At 38.3% G+C, this 20,224-nt stretch overlaps 1 protein-coding gene across 4 annotated transcripts in view; it reads right to left on the bottom strand.

Moving 5' to 3' along the window:
* The window catches only part of LOC125454608 (interphotoreceptor matrix proteoglycan 1), a 142,309-nt gene that overhangs the window by 6,670 nt on the left and 115,415 nt on the right, over positions 1 to 20,224 (bottom strand). For 2 of the 4 annotated variants that reach the window (XM_048535551.2, XM_048535548.2), the window contains exons 15-17: positions 17,918 to 18,100; positions 17,615 to 17,786; positions 13,053 to 13,136 (exon numbers count right to left, since the gene is read on the bottom strand). In XM_048535551.2, the coding sequence (XP_048391508.1) occupies positions 13,053 to 13,136; positions 17,615 to 17,786; positions 17,918 to 18,100 (439 nt within the window). The remainder of the gene's footprint in view (positions 1 to 13,052; positions 13,137 to 17,614; positions 17,787 to 17,917; positions 18,101 to 20,224) is intronic. The other 2 variants (XM_048535549.2, XM_048535550.2) reach the window with 2 other exon arrangements.

Here is a 20,224-nt window from a genome sequence, read left to right on the forward strand (position 1 = left end):
AACTCTAATATTTTCATTTACCTGAAGAATGTTCTGAAGAAGACTCATACTGGATCTGAAATGTAAATTCTATTTCTCTCTCTCCAAAGATATTGCCAGACCTGCTGGGTTTCTAAGGCATTGTCTGCATGTGCTTCCCTCATTATTGCACTGGAGACATCTTGATTAGGGAATAACTTGTCATCACATAACAGTAAATATTCTTCTCCTACCATTAGCGTTGAGATGAGTATCCCTTCATTGTTTTCTATGGTCACAGTTTTATTGTACTGAAAAAACACTATATTGGCAATTTGTTGAGTTTGGGCATTCAGTAGAAGTGGGAATTCAGCGCAATGAGGGCAGGAGGTGATCCATTTATTCAGCCTGGAGTATATCAGGAGTGTTTTTCTGGCATCCGTCAACTTGGAAATGTAACTTGCTCTTCTTTACAAAATGAAATAACTTAAATAAAAAGAGAGGTGATGTGTTATTAATGCTGTCTTTTTTTTAATAGAGCAATGTGACACAGACAACTGTTTAATCAATTCATAGAATGTGGGTGCCACTGGAGGGGCCAGAGTTCATTATTCATCCCTAATTGCCTACAGGTCAATTAAGAGGCAACTACATTTCCTTGGGTTGGGAATTAAAGGAAGCCAGACTAGGAACAATGGCAGGTTTTCTCCCCTAAAAGACATTAAAGAACTGGATGGAGTTTTACAACAATTGGTGGTGGTTATGTGGCCATCCCAAGGCTGGGTCTTAATTTCAGATTTTTTTTGAATTCACACTTCACCATCTGTCATAGTGGGATTCAAACTCAACTCCCCAGAGCATTAAACAAAAGCAGAGAGTGCTGGAGAGACACAGATCTGGCAGCATCTGTCATGAGAAAACAGAGTTCACATTTCAAGTCCACTGATTTTTCATCAGAATTTAATGCCCAGAATATTAGGTTAAATTATTAGACCAGTGGTATTACCACTAATCCACCGCATATCTTCATTGAAATTCCTCAAGCTGCAGACACTTATACTGGGTATTTTGTATCTGGGTCTGCAGCTTGAGTAACTTCAGCTCCAAGCTGCCCGCTAGGTACTACACTCCATTTGGCAATCACGCCACTTCAGTTAAGTGGCATTTTGAGCTGGGCAATGGTCAAAGACAGGACAGTATGACCGTTGTCACAAGATGTGCCTTTAAGAAGGATTTGTGCTGTCATGTTTCTTTTGAAAGCAAGTTAGTAAACTTGGAGCTCAACTGTCTGGTCTGAGCTGAGTTAGCTTTTTTTAAAAGTTGGAACAATAGTAGCAGCATGAAGGCGTGGGGTCAGGCTCCCTCAGAACCAGGAATCAGTTCAACTTTCAATAGTTGTTGAGGTCTTGAAGCTGGGTATGGAAGCTGCTAGATATCTCTTCCTGCTTTAACAAAAGTTTTGAGTCATCTCTCCCTCTCCCTCTCTCTCTCTCTCTCTCTCCCTCTCTCTCTGTCAGTGTGTTCTCTCTTGATGGAGAATTGTGTGTGAGACAATCTAGTTTACTAATTTTGTGTTTGCCAAAGTTACGTTAATGGGATGGTACAATATTGGAACACTTGCTGTTTATTAGTTAAATAACTTATCACTCTGTTAAGTTTTCCAATAGAATTAAGTTATGCCAATTCTTCTTTCTTTTATTTGTGTTTTAGCTATAGTGGAAATATAAAACATGTTTTGCTTCAAGCCTGGTAGTTTGACCAATCAAATTATACCTGGAACACATTTCCTTAAACTTGCCTTTAAAAATAAGATAAAGGTGGGGTCTAGGTTATCTACTTAATTAATTTTAAGAAGGTTTTGGTTAGTCCACAACAAATTGGGCACTCTTGTCAGGATCAAAATCTCTAATTACAGGTTGGGGTTAGGGTTATTGGGCTCAAAGACAATGAGTGATGAGAGTTGATGTTCTCTTTTCAGTTGTTGCATTTGGTTGGCTTAAATAGGGTGCACCTTGTGTAGCAATGGCTCTTTCAGTCACTCAGAGTTTTCGGGGTCGGGAGCCGATGGGTGGAAGAAGTCACTTAGGTAGTCAGATAGTGAGCAAGGCAAAGATTTTGGAATTGGTGACAAGCTGAAGTTGGGGTTGCCTTTGTCTATGCAAAAAGTGGAAGTAACTGCAGTATTGGCTCAAAATTTACGATTGCTAGAAATACACTTGGAATCTTTGGAAATGGCTACTCTTCAATTGCAAATGAAGCAGTTTTAAGTAGAGGCAATGGCAAGGGAAAAAGAGAAAAAAGGAATAATCCTGGCAGAACAAAGAGAAAGAGAAGAGGAAACAAAACAGTTTGAATCACAATTAAAAGCAGAAGAAAAGGAGAAAGAAAGAGTTTTTGCACTTTGTAGGTTGGAACTGATAACTCAAAGTTGACTTAAAATAATGGATGTTGAGGTGAAAGGTAGGAGAAGTGAAGAGGACAGTGATGGAGAGTAGTCCCATCATAGCCAAAGGCCTAGTGGGGATCTGTTTAAATTTGTCCAAATTTTGCCTATTTGATGAGAAGGGTATAAGATTTTTTCATTTCATTTGAAAAAGTGGCTAAACAAATAAAATGGCCAGTTACCATGTAGGCATTATTGATCCAAACAAAATTGGTGGGTAGAGCCAGTGAGTTATTTGCATCATTAGCAGAGGAGGTATCTGGGGAGTATGAGGAGGTGAAAAAAGTCATCTGAAGTGCATATCTGCCAGAACCAGAAGCCAACAGACAATGTATTCGGAATCTAAGGAAGGAGCCTGGTCAAATATACATGGAGTTTCAAAGGATTAAAGAAAGTAATTTTAATAGGTGGATAAGGGATTTGAAAATAGATCATACATACTCTTAGAGAGACAATTATTTTGGACGTGTTAAAAATTCACTTCTGAAGTAACGAGAACTTGTCAAAGAGCAGAGAGTTAAGATTACAAGATTGGCAGTAGAAATGGCAGGCGATTATGGTTTGTTTCAAAAATTAAACTTTGGCTTCTGACATCAATTTCAATCTGTGAGGGATAGAAATTGTGAAAAAGAGAAATCCTCAGGTGGTTAGGGAAAAGGAGATCTCATTGAAGATAGCAAAGATAATTTACCACAGGATAAAAAGGAAACAAATTGGAGGAAAGAGAGATAAAAAAATCTCAGGTGTTTTCACTGTAATAAAGTAAGCCACATGAAGTCGTCACGATGGCGATTTAGTAAAAAACACATGCATGTGGGAAAATAGGATAAGCCGGTGAGCTTTTATGAAGGAGGAAAGGAAAGCACCATGGAAGATTAAAAGCTGCAAAAATACGTACAACCTGATCAGCAGATGGTTGAGAAAAAAGTGCTACATCTCTTTAATGAATTTACTTGCCTAGATAAGGTTTAATCGATTATGCCATGAGGAACGGTAAAGAAATTATAATTTTAAGAGATACACGAGCCTGTCAATTATTGATGGTCAGAGATGAGGAGAAATGTAATTTGGAAAGAGCATTGCCAGGAAAGGTGATAATATGTGGAATTTATGGTGAGAAGAATGGTGCTCCATTATATAAAGTGAAGTTGGAAAGTCTGGTGAAAAGTTGTGAATTTTTGGTTGGAGTAATTGAGAAATGTTTAGTTCCAAAATTCTCTCTATCCTTGGTAATGGTATAGCTGGATCACCTATGGGAGTGGTGTCTATCGTGGTTGAAAAGCCAGTGGAAAATCAGACAATTAAGGTGCTACATGACGTATATCCTGGGATTTTTTCTGACTGTATGGTAACATAGTCACAAAGGCACAGGTTGAAGCTGGAGGGAAAGTCAAGGAGTAAAGGTAGGGAAGTTCAATGATCAGAAACAATGTTTGATCAAGTGGTTGGAAAAAAAACTACAACAGGTGGAAGACAAAGTGAATGCTTTCAGTTCAGAGAAATTAGCTGAATTATAGCAGAAAGATGAAAAACTGAAGCAACTGTGTCAAAAAGCCTACACAGAAGAAGAATCCAAGTATATAACAGAATGTTACTATTTTTAAAACAATGTCTTGCTGAGGAAATGGAGAGCATCACATATTGAGGAAGATGAAAAATGGGCAGAAGTGCATCAAGTTGTATTACCAGTGAGTTATAGAAAGATGTTGCAGGTAGCACATGAAGGAGGAGGTCATTTGCAAGTAAGGAAAACTTAAGCCAAAACACAAGAATAGTTTTTTTGGCCTGGACTGCATAGAGATGTGTTTGAATTTTGTTGGATATGTCATACAGGTCATGCAATTGGAAAACCTCAGGCAATGATAAAACCAGTGCCCTTAATACCCCATTCCCACAATAAGGAAACTTTTATAAGAGTCTTAATTGATTGCATAAAACCACTAACTAAAACAGAAAGTGGGAATCAGTTTTTGTTGACCTCAATGGGTGTGTCTATTAGATTTTTGAAGGCCACTCCATTATGCAGCATCACAGCTAAAAGGATTGTAGAAATGTTACTTATGTGTTTATTAGACATTGACTACCCACAGAAATACAATCAGATCAAGGATCAAATTTTACATTAAATTTATTCTAGGAAGTTATAGATAATTTGAATCGCATTTTAGTAGTGTGATTGCTCCACTGACTGACCTGTTGAAGAAGTGTAGAAAATTTCAGCAGACAGGGGAAAGCCTGAAGGTGTTTGATAACGTGAAAGGTGTGTTAGTTACTGCTAACTATGCGAGGCCATTCAAGGTGGCTATTGATGCAATTATTGTGGATGTTGGTGTTGTATTCTTGCAAAACCAGAAGATAGAAAGATCTATCAGATATTTTTCCAAAAATGCTGAGTACTCATCAACAGAAATATTCTACAATTGAAAAGGAGACTTTGAGTTTGGTTTTTGGCTTTGCAACATTTAAGCATTTATTTTGCCAGTAATGTACCTGAGATAATTGTATATTCTGATCATAGCCTGTTCAAGTTTTTGGAAAAAAAAGTAAGGATAAAAATTCCAGACCGGTTAGATGGAGCTTGCTATTCCAGCCATTCGATTTGAAAAGTATACACATAGCAGGATGAGAGAATATAATTGCCAATACATTGTCATGACATGAATGGATGAAGATGGAGGGGTTCAGTGGTAGAAACAACAGACTGAATGAACAGTACAATTAAAGTTTTGCATAGATTTTGTGGAAAAGTAGAGTACTAATAACGTGATAGAAGTTTACAGAATTTGACAGGCATGGATAGGATGAATAGTTGGAGAATTTTTTCCCAATGTAGAAATATCAATTAGTAGGGGACGTATGTTTAACATAAAAGCGAGTAAGTTTAAATGAAATGTGAGAGGCAAGTTTTTGCTCAGAGGGTGGGAAGAATGTGCTGGCAGAGGAGGTGGTGGAGGCAGATACAATGACAACATTTAAGACACATCTTGACAGATACACGAGTAGGTCAAAAGGCATGGAACAGAAGGAAACATAGAAGCAAAAGGTTTTTAGTTTAGAAAGGCATCAATGTGTTGACATAGGTGGGCCAGTGAGCCTGTTTTCGAAGTTAAGGGATGGCAAATCAACCCTTTTAAGTGGAATGCTCAAGTGGTTAAGTGATGTTGTGGACACATCACAGGATAAACACAGTTGCAGGAAGTGTCATTGACTGCACAAGCTTAGACTCAAGGTTGCAAAAGTCACGTAATTTCTGGAGCCACTTTTGTGCATCTATTAAGCAGGTAATTGTGTAGATAGTGCACTTAGGGACGATGTCACACCACAGCTTAGAGGCATAGAGGAAAAAAGGGAATGGGTGACAGCCAGGCAGTCTAAGAAAATCAGGCAGGTATTGAAGGAGCTTCTTGAGGTTATTTTACTTGGTAATTTGTATTCCATTTTGGATACCGGTGAGGATCATGTTTCCTCAGGGGAGTGCAGCCAGAGTCACATCAGTGACATCACTGGTTGTTCAGATGTATGGAGTTGGAGATGAAGAAGAAGAATGGAAGAGCAATAGTGATGGGGGTTCCATAGCTATGGGATCAGGAAGGCATTTCTGCAAATATCAACATAACTCCTGGATGATATGTTGCCTCTCTGGCACCAAGATAAAGGATGTTATGGAGGGGCTGTAGGAAATTCTTCTGGGAAACAGAGAACAACCAGAGGTTGTGGGCCACATTAGTACCAATTACTGAAGTGGCAATGGGGATGACATTTTAAAAGCAGATTTCAGGAAGCTAGGTAGGAAATTGAAAGGCAGGATCTCTAAAGCAGTAGTTTCAGGATTACTCCTAGCCTCATGTATGGATGAGCATATAATTGAGAATCAAACAATCGAACAAGGGACTGGAAAACTGTTAAAGGAGGGAGATCATCAGATTTCTGGGGCATTGAGACTGGAACATGCAAATCTGAGGACAAATTTTGACCTGCTGAAAGGGTGGCACTAAGTTGGTAAGTGATACTAAATTACCGAGGAAGGAATGTTTAAATAAGTGTATTGCACTTGGTTTCGGCAGTATTAATAAGTAGATGTGTGAAAACAAGATTAAGCAAACACAGCTGATGAGTTAACAACACAGATATAACATAAGGCAGCATGATATCATTGGTACAATAGAAAACTGGCTTAAAGAGGGGACAAGGATGGCAGGCCAACATCCCTGGATATAGTTTTCAGGCAAGTTAGAGAAGGGAAAGAGAAAGGTGAGGGGTGTAACTTTATCTGAAAAGGAACCAATCACTGCTGTGGAGAGCTATGATATACTAAATGACGTATCAAATGAGACGATTGGGTTCAGCTTAGACAAAAAGGGGCAGCCGCACTGTTCAGTAGGTACAATAAGCTCTCTGAATAGTGAAAGAAAGTGGAACTATTATGTAGGCAAATTTTAATAGGGCAATACTAGTTGGGAACTTCATTCCCCAAATATCAGCTGGAATACAAACAACGTGATAGGTACAAAAATGCACCATTGTTAATGCTTCAGGAGAATTCTTTTCTAATTTACATAATAAGCCCAATAAGAGAGGGTACAATTCTAGACTTAGCCTTAGAAAATGAAGCTGAGCTTGTGGATGTGGGTGGCCGTTTTGGAAATAATGATAATATAATACAGTCAGATTGAGTCTCATTATGGAAAGGGACAAAGATAGAACAGAAATAAAAGTTCACAATGGCTGGGGGTGGGGGGCATGCAAATTGTGCAAAGCTGACAGAAGATCTGGCAAATGTTGGCTGGACATAGGTACATGAGAAAAAATCAGTGGCAATCACTGGGAAGCATTAAAATCCAAAATGCTATGGACTTCGTGTACACATTACTCCACAAGACAAAGGACAATACTACTAAATCTAGAGGCAGAAAACATTGGTAGGTTTCTGAAGAAGGGTCCCAACCCAAAACGTCAGCTTTCCTGCCCCTCTGATGCTGCCTGGCCTGCTATGTTCCTCCAGCTCTACATCTTGTTATCTCAGGTTCCGGCATCGGCAGTTCTTACTATCTCTGCACAAACATTGGTAGGCGTTGCTTATAGGTAGCTTATTAGTGGCTAAAGTGTAAAACAGAATGCACACTGGGAAGTTGGAAGAGTAAAACAAATTTACTACAATGATAATACGTCTTCAACTTTCAAATAAACTGGGCAAACTAAATAAAAAGTAATAGTGTGGAGAATGAATATATGGAATATACTGTGCTGTAAAATGAGGAAGGGTTAATTAATAATTGTTTAGCAAAGAGGCTTCTAGGAAAGAGTGACCATAATATGACATAGAATTTTACTTTCAGTTTCAAAATGATTTAGTTAAGCCTGAAGCTAAGGTTTTGACAAGGGAGTTGAGGGTTATAGGAGATGTGTAAGAAAATGAAGTTCAGACCACAGTGAAATCATTCATGATCTTACTGAATCACATCAAACATTCTGGTACATTAAAAGCTATGATGATACGAAAGCAATGGTCAGTATTCAAAGATTTAATACATAATTCACAAAGAGTAAGCAATAATGTACTAAGCAGGCCCAAAGAGGAGTTAAGTATGTATCACATCAAAAGCAAAGGCTTATAATGTTACAAAGAAGTGTAGAATGCCTGAATATTGGGAGAATTTAGGATTCAGCAAAGCAGAATCAGGAAACAGAATATGAAAGTAGATGAGCAATAAATATAAAAAACATTGTTAATATTTCTATTCATGTATAAATAAGAGCAAAGCAAAAGATACGAACTTCAACAGCAACAATTTTACATTTTGTTAGGAACAAACTGCTTGGATGCAGATAGTGTCTGCAACATGTTCGGAGAAGATCACATGACCCAGCTCGTGGGAAAAAGAAGCGTTGTTTTTGAATACAGACGTTTGCAGGGAAATTGCCATGGCGTCATCAAGTGTTTGCCCCCGCCACCCCTCCCCACTCTACCTCTCTCTGTCTGTTTCTCTGCAACTCCTTTCATCATGACTTATGGGTTGAAAAGCCTTTGGAAGACATTAACAATGCTACAGGAAGGTTCTCAGAGGAGAGGTTTAAATCTATACTACTATCTCTGGACGAAAAGAACTTACTGATCCATATCTGGTCCAAAAAGAAGTCCAATGGCAAAATGTTGTTTGGAAAGTGGCTTTGGTTACATAACAGCATTTGGGAGAATCTGTGAATAAGTCTTATTTCTGAATTGATTTGTTGCTTGGCCAAAGTACTTCTAAGATAACACTTTACTCACTGCGCATGTGTGTAATATGTACACATTCAAAATCATTTTGTTAGGAATATTTGCATCTTCACTTGAATAATTTATTTCTAAAAAGTATTAGTTAACTTTTTTTCTGGTTTTGAGTTAAATACATCTCAGCGAGGGTATTGTGTACATTACTGGGTGCCCCATTGTAGCATAGAGTGCAGAAGCAATTTACAAGTATCATTCCAGGGATTATAAACTTCAATTATGAGGATAGATTGAAGAAAATGGGACTGTTTTCCTCAGAGAGAAGGTTAAGAGAAGATCTGATTGAGGCTTTCGAAATCACGAGTAGGCTGGATAGAGTAGATACAGAGAAACTATTCCTATTGGTAAAAGAATAAAGAATGAGAAGATACCAATCTAAAGTTATTTGCAAAAGAAACAATGTATGAGAAAAAAAATCCTTTCACTCTGTAACTAATTAGGGTGTAAATACATTGCCTGGAAACATGTTGGAGGCTGATTCAATTGAGGCATTCATGAGGGCATTGGGCAATTGAATGTAAATAATATGCAACTTGATGGAGAAAAGGCAGCAGGATTGGCAATGAAATAATGCTGCTGATTTGAAGAGCTGGCATAGGCCTATTGGGTAGAATAGCCTCTTTTTGGATTGTCAGACTCCTGTGAGACTATTGATATTGTTAATAACACCCACAGTTTCAAATTTAATATTTATTTCTGAAACAAGGAAAATAATTAGTTCACCCCACCAAACAGAGTTGTAACGGTACTGTTTTGGATAAATCCATGGACACCATGGAAAGCTACATAGTGTGATCTTGGGGATGGTGAGGTGCCCTTTGGGATAAATGTGCATAAAAAGTGGATCAACTCATTGGAACTGTCAAGCTCACTGGAAATGCAAAGCTTTTAAGGTAATTGTCACCTCATTGGAATCATTCAGCTGTCAAGACATTTAAATATCCTGGAGTTCAAATTTTTGAATCAACCATCTGTCAGGTAAAAGAAAATTAGTACCTGCTGTTTCGTGCTGACATATGATTTGTGCTGCATGGCTGAGTGACAGCTCCAAGTGTTTATATAAAGCCTCTGAAGTGGGCCTATGAATACAGACATTTGTTTTTATAAGGGATTAAGCAGTTGAAGGTAGTTAAATGTAATGATTATTTTCTAATCAAGGAGTGTTTTCTAAAGAATGAATTCTTCAATGGTCTCTTGAACTTGCATAAACACATCCCAGTATGGCTTCTGAGGTTTGCCCATGTTGCCGACTTTGTAGTTGGCATGGAGGGTGTAAGGGTAAAATGTAATGGGCATGAGTTTATACGTGTTGAAAGTATGTTTACACAGGGGTTACAAAGGACCATGAGAGTATGAGCTGGCATAGTCATGAGCAAGAGATGGGCCATGTGAGAACATGTAATGGTAAAGGGCAGGAGAGCCATTTCCTTTCATTCTTGATGGGATTGTTCTATGGTGAAAGATGAGTAGATCACGTTTACATTTCTTGGAGTTTAGAACAATGAGAAGTGATCTATTTGGATGATAAATTTTTCAAGGGGCAGCTAAGAAAATGTTACCTCTGGGAAATGTAGAGTGTGTGGTCACGGTCTTGATAATTTGAGATGAAAGCCTTTACTCATAGGGTTGTAAATCATGGTATTCTTTATTTTGTTATGCTGTGAATGCTCAACCACTGAGTTTACTCAGACACAGGTTGATGTTTTTGAAAGTTTTTGAGACAATTTGTTCATATTTTTGGTATTAAGGGAAGTAAGGAAAATGGTGACAGTGGGAATGTGAAGTTAATGTAAAATATCAGTCGTGAAACTGTTAAGTGGCAGAGAAGACTAGAAGGGGCAAAAATTCTCCTTCAGCCGTTAGTTCTTATATTCTAAAAAATGAACAGCGTATCTGAGCAGTTGTCAATGAGTTTCAGTGTTCATTGCTACCAATCTCTGTTCTTCTTTTTCATGTTCATGCACCTCTACTTGTTTAAGTATCTATGTTAGGATATCTGAAAGGAGAAATGCACAAGTATTCAGTAGCGGTCAGCAGAGGTTGAGAGGAAAATAAGAGAGGCATGTTTGCAATATATGCAGCTTGGTAATTGGAAGAGATTTTGCAATGAGTGGAAAATGGGATATGCAAATGAGGATTAGATAGAAGAAACAAAAACAGGAGTTGTTGGAATAAACTGAGCTGGCCTGAAGAAAGTTCACTGGACCTGAAATGTTAACTCTGCTTTCTCTCCAGAGATGCTGGCAGGCCTGTTGACTTTTGTCAGCAATTTCTGTTTTTAGTTCTGATTTCCAACATGCACAATTCTTAGGTTTTTTTTGGATTGGAAAGGAGAATCCCATTTAGACAGCCATAGGGTACAGTTTCAGTAAAAAAGGGATACTGTTTTAAGACTGAATCAAGGAAGAATTTCTACTCTGAGTGTTCTGAATCTTTGGAACTCCTTGCCACTGAGTGCTGTGGTGACTCAGTCTTTGTGTACATTTCAGGATGAAACAGATAGACTCTTGATCAACAGAACAATCACGACATATGCGGAAAATGCAGAAAAGTGGATGTGAGGTATATCAGATCAACCATAGTCCTATTGAATGGTGGAGCAGGTTTGAGTGACCAAGCTATATTCTCCTGTTCATATGTCTTACGGTCTTATTGTTTCATTATCATCTTTAATTCTTTTTGACCAACTGTTGTCACAGCCTCAGTCATGATCCCTCTAATGATGCCTACTAACACCTCCACCATCAGGATGAGGACATGCAACTATGCTTTTTGCATACTGGCTGGGCATAACTTTAGTCAGAATGTACCATTTGTCCTGCAAAAGAAAAAGAAAGGAGCATGTCAATGAGTGTGCTGCAATGTATTTAGACAATGGTTAGGTGATGTGATTGAATAGATAGCAGGGTGTGAGCTATGTTTGAGGCTTGCAACAATCCTATATATGTGCAGATGAGGCAATGCTATTAATTTTAGGCATGAAATATGATTGATAAAGGTTGTTGGTAGGCGAAGCATGGGTTTGGTGTATTGAACTATGTGTAAGGTTAAAGGTGCAGTTAGTGGAAAATGACATTTTAAGTTGCATTTATTGTACTTGGCCACTCATAGGATCACTAAATGTCTTTTAGCATTGCATGTAGTTGCTCAGCTTACATTTCTGGCCACGACCTACACAGTTGCCTGTTCGCATCACCTCCTCAAATTTGATTTGGGTATCTTTTGGAACTCTATGGAAAGAAAACTTCTCTCATTCTGTTAACTTCCTGCACCAAGGACTCAAGAGCTACATGAAGCTTCTTGGAGCCCACTATCTTCCATATTCTGCTCATGAAAGAAACAAGAATGAGAAAGCACAAGTTGAAAGCGATGATGCAAAAACAGCAAAGGTAATGTGAAAATCTTTTTCACTTGAGGAGTAGTTAGGGTATGAAATGCACTGTCTGGAAGTTTGTTGGAAGCAAGTCAATGGTGGCATTCAAGAGGGCATTGATTAGTTATTACGACAGAAATAGTATACAAGCATACCGGAAAAAGGCAAGAGATTGGCATTAGGTAATATGTTTGTTAGAAGATTTGGTACTGCCATGTTTGGCCTTCCATGCCATAACAATTCTGCGACTCTCCGCACCATTACTGTGTTCTTTCCAGTTTAAGGTCACTTGTGCAATAAATTCTAGCATCTGCTCCTATCAAAATGTACCTCCCCTTCACGAGGTACAGTCTTGCTTCAAGTGGTACATGTTCATTTGAACTTGAGATACTTAAAGCACCACTCAGGTATGCAGACCCCAACTGTATGTTTAGTACTAGTAGTATCATGAAGTCCTGAAAATACTGAAAGTAAATAAGAAGACAGCACAAAGCTCACAGCCTGCTTGAATGAATCAGAGAGAATTCAAGTGTGCAATTCACTCTGTCCATTTTCCGACCTTATTTAATAAGCCTTAAATCTTATCCTAACCAACTTGTCAACCTTATCCAATACTTCCCCTCAACACTTATTCTAACCGACCTATCAAGACCTGTTATGATTCAAAAGATTTTAATTAAATGTCTGCTAAACCTTTACTGCTCTGATGGCTATAGGCCTTGTAACTTAAGTTTATTGTTATGCTTGTAGAGTTCCAATCCTGGTGTCATCCTAGTGAATCCATACCATTTACAAATGTGTGGTTTTAACACATCCTTTCTGTTACAGAATACCCAAAACTACAAACAATACTTCCACTGTGGCCTAAAACCTTCCTAGTACAAATCTATCATCATCTCTTTATATTAATTTAGATGCCTACTTATTAAACCAATTTCACTCTGAGAAGCAAAATCAAATTTAAAAACTGAAATAGACTTATCTAAAAACATGTTTTCAAAGCTCACCTCTCTAGGTTGTAGATATTGCTCAGACTGCATGGTTTTCAATGCTAGCTTGTCAGATGAGCCTTTGGATGGGACTCCAGTGACCTGTGCAAATAAAACACAGAATAAAACTATTGCACCAATAATTCAATCATGTTGCATGCAGAAACTGAGTTTAGTATCTAACATGATGTGGGAGCAGGGATACAAATGCTTTTTTAATATGATTCATCTAAACATTGCATAATATTTTATTTACAAATTAGAATTTGATGAAGAATATACAATTCTGCTATTTGTGTTAGATTAAAATGTTCACTCTGGAAATAATGCATTGACTTCATTTCAATTTCTTTTGCATGCCAAAGCAATAACTGATAGACGGGGTAGCAAGTGTGGCATGAAAAAACCCTAGCAGGATGACTTCGAGGAAGGAAGAGAGTGTACTGTAGCCAAACTTTTGCAGAAGACACGAGAATAGTTGGAAAGGCAGGTAGCAAGAAGGATATATAAAGCTTAAAGAGACAGAGTGATAGTTGTGTGTATGGGCAAAATGTTGGCAAATCGAGTATACTGTGAGAAAATGTGAAGTTGTTCATTTTGAAAGGGACAGCAAAAGAACAGTATTATTTAAATGGAGGAAAACTGCAGAAAACTGCACCAGAAAAGCACTTGGGTGTACTTGTTCACAAAACGCAGAAAACTAGTGCACAGGTGCAGCAGGTAATTCGGAAAGCTAATGGAATGTTGGCCCTTTTTTCAAGGGCGTTGGAATATAAGAGTAGAGAAGCCCAAGGTGCTAGTGAGACCACATTTGGAGTGCTATGAGCAGTTTTGGTTCTGCCACCTGGTCTACTGTGTTCCTCCAGCTCCACACTGTGTTATCTCTAACTCCAGCATCAGCAGTTCTTACTATCTCTGAGTGAGTTATAACCCTACTGTGAAGCCTCTTCTAGGGATGCCCACCTTGAAGAAGTTATCCTCCTCCCTCTGGAAAGACCTGAATGGATCTCTCTATTTATTTCAGAGCTCTCTTCCCCTCCCCCATTACTGAAGAAGGATCCCGACCCAAAATGTTTGCTTTCCTGCTCCTCTGATGCTGCCTGGCCTGCTGTGTTCCTCCAGGAGCACACTGTGTTATCTCTGACTCCAGCATCAGCAGTTCTTACTATCTCTAATTTCACTGATGTAGTTCAGATAAGGTTCACTAGGAAGACACCCAATATGGAGAGGTTGTCTTATGAGCAAAGGTTAAACAGATTGATACTCTAACCATTGGAATTTGGAAGAATGAGAAGTAATCTCATTGAAATCTATACATTAGTAAGGGACTTCAAAGGATAAATGCTAGAGGGTACCCCCCCTCGTGAGACAGCCTAGGACCAGAGAACATAGCCTTGGCGTTCAGGGGTACCAATAAGACTAAGAAGAAGGAGAATTTTTTAATGAAAGTTGAGAGCCTTTTGTACTCCTTGTCACAGAGAACTGTGAGGCAGAGTCCATGTGTATATTTAAGGCTGAGATATATTAATTGTTGATCAGAAAGGGAATCAAGGGTTATGTGGAAAGGATAGGAAAACTGATGTGAAGAGTGTCAGAACAGCCATGATCCTATTGAATCAGGGGCAGGCTCTGATCTACTCCTGTTCCTATTACTTATGTCTTATGATCAAACCTGGAGTCAACAGCAATCAGGATAAAATATGCCATTAGTTAGAATCATACCTAGCATAAAGAAAGTTGATTGTGTTTGATGGAGGTCAGCCATATTGCTACAGGATATCATTTTGGACCCAACCATCTTCAGGTACTTCATCAATGGCTTTACTTCCACCATAAGGTCAGAAATGGGGTTGTTCACTGATGACTGCACAATCTTCAGCACTATTGCAAATGATCAGATTCTGAAACAGTCTATGTCCAAATGTAGCAAGACCTGGTCAACATCTAGGCTTGAAGGGCAACAGTCAGGCAATGACTATTCTGTATAAGACAGAATCTCTTATGCATTCATGGGTTAAGGCATCGCATTTACTGCCCATCCGTAATTGCCCAGAGGGCAATGAGAGTCAATCACATTGCTGTGGGTCTGGAGTCATGTAGGCCAGACCAGGTAAGGATGGCAGTTTCCTTCCCAAAAGGACATCTAAACATTGCCCCTTGATGTTTGGTGGCATAATCATTGCTGAGTGCCCCACAATCACATCCTGGTTACCACTGACCAGAAACTGAGCTGGTCTAGCCACATTAACACATTTATTAATATGCTCGAACAGGTCAGCTGTTAGGAATCCTGTGGTGAGAAACTCACCTCCTCTAACATCAAATCCTGTTCACTTTCTACAAGGCACAGGAAACTTGGTTGACTGAAGCTCCAACAACACCCAAGAAGCTTGACACCATCCAGAATAAAGCAGCCAATTTGACTGGCATTGCATCCACAACATTCATTCCCTTCATCATCGATGCACGGTAGTCGCAGTCCGTATTAGAATCAAGATGCGCTACATAAATTCACCAAAGCTCCTGAGGCTACACCTTCCAAACTCACAACCGCTACCACCTTGAAGGACCACGACAGCAGAAACATGGGATCACAATCATCTTGCAAGTTCCACTCCAACTCACTCACCATCCAACAGTTCATGAAAGCAGATCACTATAGCCTTCTAAAGGGCATTTAGCGATGGATAATAACTACTGGTCTCGCCAGCAACACCCATGTTACTGGAATAAATATTTTTAAAATGCACCACATTTTAATAGCATTCATTCTTTCAACTTTTGAATGGTTTTATTTTCCTTCTCCATGGAATGGTAGAAATTTATATTGTTTTATTCAGAATTTTAAATGAAAACCAGCCATAATTTATATCACAGTGAATGCTGAGGGCTTGTGTATTAATTTTGGTGGTGGAAATAATCATTCTTTTATGGAACGTGGGCAATAATGTTGCTTGTCCCTAGATGCTCTTGAACTGAGTGACCTGCAAAGTCACTTTAGTAGGTTGCTAAGAATCAACCGCATTGCTGCAGGTCTGGTGTCAAATGTAAGCCATACAGATATGGAAGGCAGATTTCCATCCCTAAAATACAGAGGTAGTCTAGATGGTTTTATGTTAATTGATGATAGTCATCATGATCACAGTTATCGAGACTAGCTTTTTACTACATTCCAGATTTAATCAGTGAATTGAAAATCCACTTGCTGCTCTGGAATTTTCACCCACACCTCCAGAAGGTGGCCTCTGGATTACTAGTTTAGTGATCTGACCACTACACCATCCCAGAAAAGTAGCCCACTTGATTAGAATGCCATCACCCACCTTCAACATTCACTCCCTTCACCTGTGATGCGGTGGCAGCATTGTGCATAACCTAGAAGATGTATGCCAACAAACCACCAAGGTTTCTTTGACAACATCTTTCAAACCAATGGCCTCTGCCATCTAGAAAGTGAAAGATACATGGCAACATCATCTCCTGTAAGTTCCCCTCTCAGTCAAACAGCATTATGAATTGGAATTAACTTTACTTGAAGAGTTGAATATCACCTCGGTCATTTAACACTTCTCCAAGATTATCCTTCCTCTTGCCAAAATGTGCCAGTTGGATGTGAGTGGGGTTGAGGGAAGGCAATATCATATGACAAGATAATTAGTTACATCTTTAGATATGCTTTGCCTTCTGGATCACATTATATACATGTCAGACATTGTTTCAGCTATTTCGGCTCATACTAAAGTAAGAGATAAGGGAATTTGATATTGTGGTAAGCACCTACATTTTTAAAACACAACTCATTTGAACTAAGCTTTTTTAGGTTACCACAAAATCTGCTGATCATTATCTGACTTCTCTTGACTAAACAGTGGTGTGGTAATGGCACAGCTGCCATTGTGCGTTTGAGGAATCAGAATCCAATTTTATACATGGTTGGTAAAACAAAACAGCTGTATCATATCATTTGAAAATATAAAAGCTGCCGTATTCTACAAGCTTTCCTATTGCAAAATATGGGCTTCTTTAAGGACTGAATTTTCATGGGTTTTAATAGCCCAGCCCCCACAAATTTAATATTTGAATTGAGGCTGTAACATTCATGTGACAGTGGTGGGATGGGGAGATCAAGACAGAGAGTTTTCACAATGATAAAAGCAGTTAGCAGCTTTTATAAAAGATGGAAATGTTGTTCCTGACCAAGTTCGTCAGCACAGTGTTGGAAATCCACAAGATATTTATGTTTTATTTGATAGCCTACTCGTGTTTTAATGTATACATCAGAATCAAATTATCTGTGTACATTCCAAAATCTGATGATAGTTCGAACAACTTTGTCTGAAGTTAATGCTCAGCTATCTCTTGTTGCTTCACTGGAATGCCATTAAAATGTAACTTTGCATGGTTTATCAATGTTCTAAACATGCACTTATGTCCATCCGTTTTGGGAAAAGAGAACCATTTCAAAAAAAACTTTCACTTGAATAAAAATGTAAAACAAATCCATTTAATTAAAAAAAAGGAAGTGCTCTGGAAAATTCAGAAAAAGAAACTGCGGTACCTCAAAAAAGGTTTGACATTACCTCTTTGCTAAAGTTCACATTTTCCTGAGTGGGCGTTGCAACAGCATAGGTGGTGCAAGAACAGCTAGGCATGCTGGAAGAATCAGTTGGTTGTTGATGGTCAAATATCAATGGTTCATCATGTTCGAAAGCTTGGTTAACATTTGCCTTGCTGACAGTGCCATTGATGTTTCTAAGTTATAGAACAGATTGCGAATTCCTCAATCATTGTCAGAAAAATCTTAGAAAATATTCAAAATATAGGGTAGAAAAAAGTTGTTTTTAAAGGAAAGAAAGTTGGAAAAAATATTTTAAAAAGCTTACAGCAATTGATCCTTCTTGTTTCTCATCAATTTATGGAATATCTTTGCCAAGATGAGAGTAATGGATGAAACAAGGAGCAGCAAACCAAAAATGGACACAATAGTAACCATGGTAATTAGTGGCTCAGTCTCAAGCTCAGTGCAATATTCCTCTCGATATGACCATTCGGAATCTATGTGGCATCTGGAATTTAGAACGTAAGGATTATCTGGACAATCTAAGACAATATTTTTGGAAAACAAGTGTGAACATTAACATTAGAAGCCATTTCAAGCTTCTATTTTTACAAAGAATTGTGGCTAACACTAATGGAGTTTGATTTTGCTCTGCCAGCTTTGGTTCAGCATCAATGTATATGTATAGACATTTAGCTTGAAGTTGTAATGTGAAGTACGTTAATTATGTCTCTCAAGTGTTGAGTTTATTAAGTGGATTGTTTTAAGTTGGAAAATCACAGAAAAGAACTGTGACCCATTGTGCAGAGTAGCATCAAGTTTGAAAAGGCAAAGTAGTGAGGTGGTTAAATTGGAAGACAGAATTAAGCTGATGTATTTTCAGATTCAGCATGTTAGAGGAGGAAAGAAAAATTAAGACAACTGAAAGGTTCCACAATTTGAAGTCCTGAGAGAAATAAATAAGCTCAGGAATTCATGCTATGAGTCTCAATTGCAACAGTAAAAGATAAATTGTACACAGGATTAAAATGGGAGTCATTTTGGCTAACTTTCCCACATGTCCTAGAATAATGGTGGAAGGAGAATGCATTTAACTTACTGTGCGGAAACCAAGAGGCAGCTTTAGGAATGAACAAAGTATTGACTGGAATTGAGATCGGCGAAGACAGCAAAGCCAACAATGGTGATGGATAAAGAGAGACAATGATGACGGAATATCAACAACGAGAGTTGGGAATGCTAGTTTGATGTGAAATTTAAAGTGGTAAAATAACCAAGCGTTTCACTATCTCATTGGTGGAAATAATTAAAAGTAGAACTGAACATGAGCATTGGAGGTTGTGACAGTGCATGCAATTTGAACAATATTTATGTTGAAACAAGTCATCAGCAAAAAACAAACAAACACATGATGCATTCAGCAAGAACCAGTGGACTGAAACAGATGAAAAATTCCTTGGGAACCTTTGAACCAATACAGAAGAACAGTGATCAACAATAGCACAATGCAATTATTTTAATGAAAACTAAGGCCACATAGCCACATGGGCAGGTTTGGTGGAAAGATAGAAACATGGGTAGCCCATTCGGGTCTTTAAGCCCGTTCCAACATTTAATGAGATCAGGCTGACTTGTACCTTTAACCCCATTCACAGAGTTTCTGGGAGACGACAAGAGAATGGGGTTGAGAAACATTTCAGTCATGACAGAATGGTGAAGCAGACTCTATGAGCCAAGTGGCCAAGTTCTGCTCTTATATCTTATGATCTTATGGTCACTTAATCAAGATCTATATTTTCATACAAAAATAAAAATTGCTGCAGAAATTTAGCAGATCCAGCAGCACCTGTGGAGAGCAGAGTTAACAATTCTAGTCAAGTGATGCTTCTTCAGCCTTTTGGATTATTTTTCTATTGACCACTACATTCTATTGATCTCTATATACTGTTTCTTGCATCTCTTTGGATCACTACCATTTCTAACTTATCACCAGTTCATTAACACTTGGATCGATCCACTTTCAGACAAAAATTAACCTATCATACATGTTGAAATGCATCTGCTGCTGTTTTATCCACTCACTTAAGCAAAAATATCTTGCTATTTTATGATCCAGCCAACACAATTTACTATGTCACTAATTTTTATCACATTGACAAATTCCGATGGGTGGCTCCTTGTCACATTGTTTAAGTCATTAATAAATTATGGGTGATTAATGAAAAGTTGAGACATCAGCATAGATCCTTGTGGACTACCACTTGTCTCTCTGTGTAATTTGAGTACATATCCATTATTCCTGGACTTCCTAGTCTCCAGCTACCACTTACAATCTCCAGGACAGATCAATAATCTTCCTTAAATTCCGTGAACTTTAATTTTAACTACAGCCTTTTATATGAACCTTATCAAATGCTTTTGAGGAGTTGGTATAAACTAAAATGGTTGATAGTTTCTGCTTTAGTTTCTTGCTCAAAAAAATCATTTAAGTTTGTTAGAGATGACCTACTACTTGTATGTCCAAGTCTGCTCTTTGTTATTGGCTCAAAGACTTTTTTAAAGCCCTCAGTCTGTCTCCTTGACTGTAGATTCCAATAAATCACCTACAGCTGATGTTGGACTAGCAGGTCTT

Source organism: Stegostoma tigrinum, chromosome 9, assembly GCF_030684315.1.
Source record: "Stegostoma tigrinum isolate sSteTig4 chromosome 9, sSteTig4.hap1, whole genome shotgun sequence".
In the NCBI taxonomy this organism is placed as follows: domain Eukaryota; kingdom Metazoa; phylum Chordata; class Chondrichthyes; order Orectolobiformes; family Stegostomatidae; genus Stegostoma; species Stegostoma tigrinum.